This window comes from Labeo rohita, chromosome 22 (assembly GCF_022985175.1).
Source record: "Labeo rohita strain BAU-BD-2019 chromosome 22, IGBB_LRoh.1.0, whole genome shotgun sequence".
Taxonomy (NCBI): Eukaryota; Metazoa; Chordata; class Actinopteri; order Cypriniformes; family Cyprinidae; genus Labeo; species Labeo rohita.
Genome location: NC_066890.1, coordinates 29,201,881 through 29,207,880, shown reverse-complemented (window position 1 = coordinate 29,207,880; position 6,000 = coordinate 29,201,881). Strand labels below are relative to the sequence as shown.

The 6,000-nt window shown below is 39.6% G+C and overlaps 1 protein-coding gene across 1 annotated transcript; it reads right to left on the bottom strand.

Annotated features, from left to right (window-relative positions):
- Positions 1-200: 200 nt before the first annotated feature.
- rxfp3.2b (relaxin family peptide receptor 3.2b) lies at positions 201-4,522 on the bottom strand. Its single transcript, XM_051094208.1, has one exon. It carries the CDS (start codon positions 4,358-4,360, stop codon positions 3,158-3,160), a length of 1,203 nt encoding a protein of 400 aa, XP_050950165.1. The 5' UTR covers positions 4,361-4,522; the 3' UTR covers positions 201-3,157.
- Positions 4,523-6,000: the final 1,478 nt, after the last annotated feature.

Below are 6,000 nucleotides of genomic sequence, written 5' to 3'. Positions count from 1 at the left end.
GTGGATGTAGCATCTTGCAAGAGTTTCTTTTTGTAAGATTTTTATTTTTGACATTATCGCATTTGTTATGATAGGACAGATCAGAGTTGACAGGAAGCGAAGTGCATCCTGGACTGATACTGACACCTAGTGGCGTGGATGTAGCAACTCATATAAGTTTTCAATTACCAGTTTCATTTTATGAAATGTTGTAGCCGTAAGCAACAAGAGATATTATAGCATCATGTTACCCGCATCACTTTAGAGATTGCCATAATCAACAAGAGACTTTTTTATTAGGCTGATATGACTGGAGTTTTGTGTTTATAAAACCGTTTTTTAAAAAAAAGTTTTTTTTGTGTAAAACTGAGGTAAATTACACCATAAGAAATCATTTAAAACCTTGTTTTATCAAAATGTATGCAAGATTTATTTTGGTCTAAAAGAGCTTTTTGCAAATTTAGTTAGTATAATATATATTTTTACAAACAACATTATATTATAACACTTCATACAGACATTAAAGTAAGTTCAGCAAGCAAAAACACACCCAAAGGGCTTCAATATACTGACAACAAAGCACATCACCGACTCCGACATTGGGCCAAAATGTCACCGCGAGTAATTATAGAGCACAGTTCAGTTCAGATTCAGATCTTTAAATCAGTTTGGCTCATTAATGGTCTCTCGCACAGCTCATCTACATGCCCTGAACACCTAGAAAGAGAATCTCACAGCTGGGGTGATTCTCTCTTACAGATATGAGCTCTTTATATAATAATTTATGGTAACAAGTCATAGATTAATAATTGAACATGTAGCCACAGTATCCATCGGTCACAGGAGGGTTTTCACCACAATGAGGGTCAAATCATTAAGGTTGGTGCAAGCTGTCACATGCATGGAAGTGGTATAAATGTACAGGTTATTATTAATATTTGACAATGACAATAGTTATGATCGTGTTTTTTTTTATTTGGTGCTAAGTAACTGTTATGTATATACCAAAATGATATTTAGTATATATTTATCTTAAAATTCGGTTTTAATATAGTGTCCTTAAATTTTAAATCAAAAGGTCAGTATGTGTTTAATGAACGGTGTCTTTTCCTCTGCACCATAATGATAAAAATGTCCACTGTAATAAGTGTGACAGCTTGCCCCAGTCCTTCTTAAATCATGACCTGGCATTGTCATTGAGAAGATAAACCATTGAGAGTGGCTCAAACCATCAAACCTATCTCATCTGAAAAAGTTCAATCAGAGAAACAATGTCCTTGGAAGAGTTTCAAAAGATTGTAGGACTAATGATTAATGATGCCAGGCTAAAATCGTTTTACAATAAGATATTCTCCCTGCGTGCAAGGCATGTACAAGATTAGATGTGTGTATTAGATGGTACCAAATCACTAAAGCCATAAAGCCTACCACAGCACTGTAACATATATTGACTGTGAAATAATGCAAGAATATATTTAGGACGAAAGAATAACTGGCAAATATAAACAAAAACAAATAAACAATGTCAATATGGAGCTAACACTCTTTAGCTCTGCCTTATATTTGGTTGTCAATAAACCCATATAACTAATTATCTCAGACTGAATTTTTTATTCTGTTTGATGGCTTAAGAATGGGAATTTGAGTCCCAAAACGATTTATTGTATAGTATATTCCTACAAAGATATTTGATGCCAAAGCTGTATTTTTTGATGATGTCCCTGAGGATATAGTACATAAGAAGGCTTTGTTATTTGCTTCACCTCATGTCTTTCAAAACTTTTTTTCAATGCACTATCAATGTGCACTGACTTAAATTTAAAGTTTTTGATATGACTTAAAAAGGCTTATGGACACATTTTATGATGCTTTACGTTGCTTTTTCCCTTATTTAACCATGGTCAACAGTCGTTTACAGTTTGAAAAAGAGAGCAGCTTGAACATTCTGCTAAACATCTCTTTTAGTGTTTTCTAAAATGATATGAGGGTGAGTAAATAGATTTTTTTTTATTGTAAACTATACCTTAATAGCTCAAATATGGTATTCTGTTGTGGTGTTTTTATAATAATTTAACTGATTTGTGACCCTGGACCACAAAACCAGTCGTAGGTAGCACGGGTATATTTGTATGGTTCAAAATTATCGATTTGTCTTTTATGCCAAAAATCACTGGGATATTAAGTAAAGATCATGTTCCATTAAGATATTTTGTAAATTTCCTGCCCCATAATATATTAAAACTTAATTTTTGATTAGTAATATGCATTGCTAAGAACTTTATTTGGACAACTTTAAAGGCGATTTTCTCAATATTTTGAATTGTGCACTCTCGGATTACAGATTTGACAGATCTCAGCCAAATATTGTCCTATCCTAACAAACCGTACATCAGTGGATCTTATTTATTCAGCCTTTATATGATGTATAAATCTCAATTTCATTAAAAAATGGAAACCTATGACTGGTTTTGTGGTCCAGGATCACATTTAGAAGCACATATTTGTGTGTGAAATTGAAAAGAGAAAAGAAAATAATTTCTCTTTCAAATCAGAAAGGAAATGATCACAATCATCACTTGCACAGTTTGACTGGTCAATGGTAATTCACAAAATGGTTATTTTGTAAGTTAACTACAATTAGGTATTTTATTAGTTTAGCCTTTTGCACAACATAAATACACCAAAAGACAAACCAGAGTTAGAAACTTCATTAAATTCTACACAACTGCAAGTGAATTCATAACTGACAGTGTATTAAATGATGGATGGACTAACCAGTGATCCCCCACATACTTATTTTTATATCTCATACAAAGAGAAGACTAGACCCCTCTACATCTCAACATTTTTTTCTTCTTTTTTTTCAAAGCCTGAAAAACACACATGGATAATTTATCGCTCCCTTGAAGGCTGTCTCGGGAAAAAAAATCCTACTAATATGCACCAAAGCAAACAAAGGTGAATGGGTCCAGAATTCCCTAGCCGCTCTGATGACCGGAGGTGCATGTGAAAGCAGTCGCGCGTCAAAAGGTACGTGGAAGTTGAGAGAGAAAGACAAATGCGCAAAAGTGTTTCTGAATGAGCGGAAGGAAAAGTGGGGCAGCTCCCAAAGGACGTTCCTCACGCCTGCTTCGTCCTGTCAATCAAAAACAAAGATGAACGTGAAGGATCCGTTTTTTCAAACATCCATCTGCACGAGAACCAGTACGGGAGGTGCCTCGGCTACTTTGGCCTTGCGTGGGAGCAGCCGGGCAAGGCTTCGGTAGGACGGGGTGGCCCTCAGCAGGAGCTCTTTGAGTCCGGCCCGGAATTCGCGTCGGATCAGACAATAGAGCACAGGGTTCAGGCAGCTGTTTGTGTGGGCCAAGCACACAGTCAGCGGGAAAGCATATGCCTGGGCATTGTAGAAGGCCTTGCTGAAGGGCACCAGGTCGAACTTTATAAGGACGCCCCACAGAGTCAAGGCCTGATTGGGCAACCAGCACAAGAAGAACGACAGGACAACGATCACAACGGATTTGGTGACCTTCGAGCGTCGCTTGTGCCGCCCCTGCTCACTTTCAGAGCCAGCCACGCCGCTAATCCTACGACTCAGCACGATTCTTAAAAGTAAGAGATAGCAAACGGTAATCACCACCAGTGGGATCACAAACCCAAGCAGGACTTTTTGCAACTGGTACAGTCCTAGCAGCAACTGCGGGTCCCAGCTTCCCGTCTCAGGGAAGCGGACCAAGCACAGCTCCTCGTCTGTCGCAACTTGGGCTATTGTGGAATAAATCGCATGTGGAAGAGTTGCTATCAGGGATATGACCCAAATGCCCAAGCTGATCCATTTGGCCGCAGCCGCCGCCGCTCTGCGGCTGTGCATCTTCAACGAGGACACAATGGAATAGTACCTGGCCACGCTCATGGCGGTCAAGAAAAAAACGCTGGCGTACATGTTCATAGTGGTGACCGAGCTGATGATTTTGCACATAACTTTGCCGAATGGCCAACGGAAGTCCAATGCAGTGTCGACGGCCCAGAACGGCAGAGTTAGGACGAACTGCAGGTCAGTTAGAGCCAGACCCATCACAAAGCAGTTGATAGAAGACTGCTTCTGCCGGTAACGCGAATGCAGCAGGTACAGCGCCAGAGAGTTGCCTACAAGTCCCAAAGCGCACACCACTGAATAAATGAGGGCGATCATCACACGCACAGCCAAACTAGACCCATCACCTTGTAGAGTTGAACTAGACTCCTTAGTCAACAAATGCAGCCAGCAACGTAAAGACAGGTTCCCGCTGGCGGCATCCGTGCAGTTGTCCAGCGCCGCACTGGTGTCCAGTGTGTGCTCACATTCTCCCAGCTCCAGAGTTTGTGTGGTGTTATTCCTCTCCATGGCAGGCTCCCACTCAGTCCGTTGTCATGGTGAAGTGATGCAAATGGAGAAACAAATCCATTCATGTAATTTATCTCAAGTTCACTGCGACCACCGCACCTTGACTGCCGGCATGTATAATTACTTCACTGGCAGCGAGAGCGCGGTCTCATCAGTCCCTCTCTCCCGCGCACCTCTGTGCGCTCTGCAGCGCGCGCACATTCTTTTATACTCCGATGAGCATGACGTGCGCTCGCGCGCTGCTGAGGCACGCGCCGCTTTTATGTCAGTTGCATACATACCGGTGGTGTACGGTGGTGATCTGAGAGGAGAAGGCAAACTGATCAAAGTTTTTTTTTCTTTTGTTAAATCATTCATGCCCCAGTCACATTTTCTTGGTTAAATAAATATTACTTACACTATCAAGTTAGTGTGTGTAAGCATTTTAGATTTATTCCAAAATAACAATTTAAGGCAGTAGCAAATTAAACTATTTATGTGACCCTGGACCACAAAACCAGTCTTAAGTAGGACGGGTATATTTGTAGCAATAGCCAACAATACACTGCACGGGTCAAAATAATCGATTTTTCTTTTATGCCAAAAATCTTCAGGATATTAAGTAAAGATCATGCACCATGAACATATTTTGATAAATTTCCTACCATAAATATATCAAAACTTAATTTTTGATAAGTAATATGCATTGCTAAGAACTTCATTTGGACAACTTTAAAGGTGATTTTCTCAATATTTTCTTTTTTTTCCAGACTTTCAAATAGTTCTCGGCCAAATACTGTCATATCCTAACAAATCATACATCAATAGAAAGCTTATTTATTCAGCTTTCATGATGTACAAATCCCCTAATGCAGGGGTGGGGAATCTTGATTCAACCTGTATCCTGAAAACCTTGATTAGCTTGTTCAGGTGTGTTTGATTAGGGTTGGAGCTAAACTCTGTAGAGACACCGGCCCCCACCCCTGCCCTAATAAATGGTTTTGTGGTCCAAGGACACATATTTTATTTGTAAATGTATGTTCAGCTATTCCTTTTAATAGATAACTTTTAACTATTTCTGAATTTTTCGTATCAGTCATCAAAGCTCGGTAAATAGGCCTATTGGTCACAGAAACAGAGATTTACTTTAAATTTCACCAAGCTGATTACTCACTTAAAACTCTACAGGTCATGTTTTCATGACTTTTTAAGTTTCATTTTGACGTAAAAACACGGATATATCTAAGTGTGTGAGTTGTTTACTTACTTTTTTAAATTAGTCTTCCCATTAATGCCATTATATTGTTCATTCAAACAGATTCGCGAACGCATAACGCACAACCAGGGTTGCCAGGTTTTTACACCAAAACGCGGCCAATTGCTGCTCAAAACTAGCCCAACCACTTTCAAAGGGGATCCCCTGTTAAAAATCGTGTTCCGGGGATAAAATACACGTTTTTTAGTCAGTGTTCCCCTGGTAAATTCGTATTTCAGAGGCTAAATATGACTTTATTGCGGTCGCTTCAACCCGCGGCCATCAAAACAACCCGCGGCAAAAGTAGCGGAATTCCGCCGGAAAACCGCGGAACAAGAAACACTTGAACACAAGAGGCGGGATTTATCACATGAACCAATCACAACCAGTGTTCGAATTGTGTCAA

Coding starts and splice junctions, on each gene's coding strand:
- rxfp3.2b (XM_051094208.1), bottom strand. CDS start 4,360: ATGGAGAGGAATAACACCACACAAACTCTGGAGCTGGGAGAATGTGAG.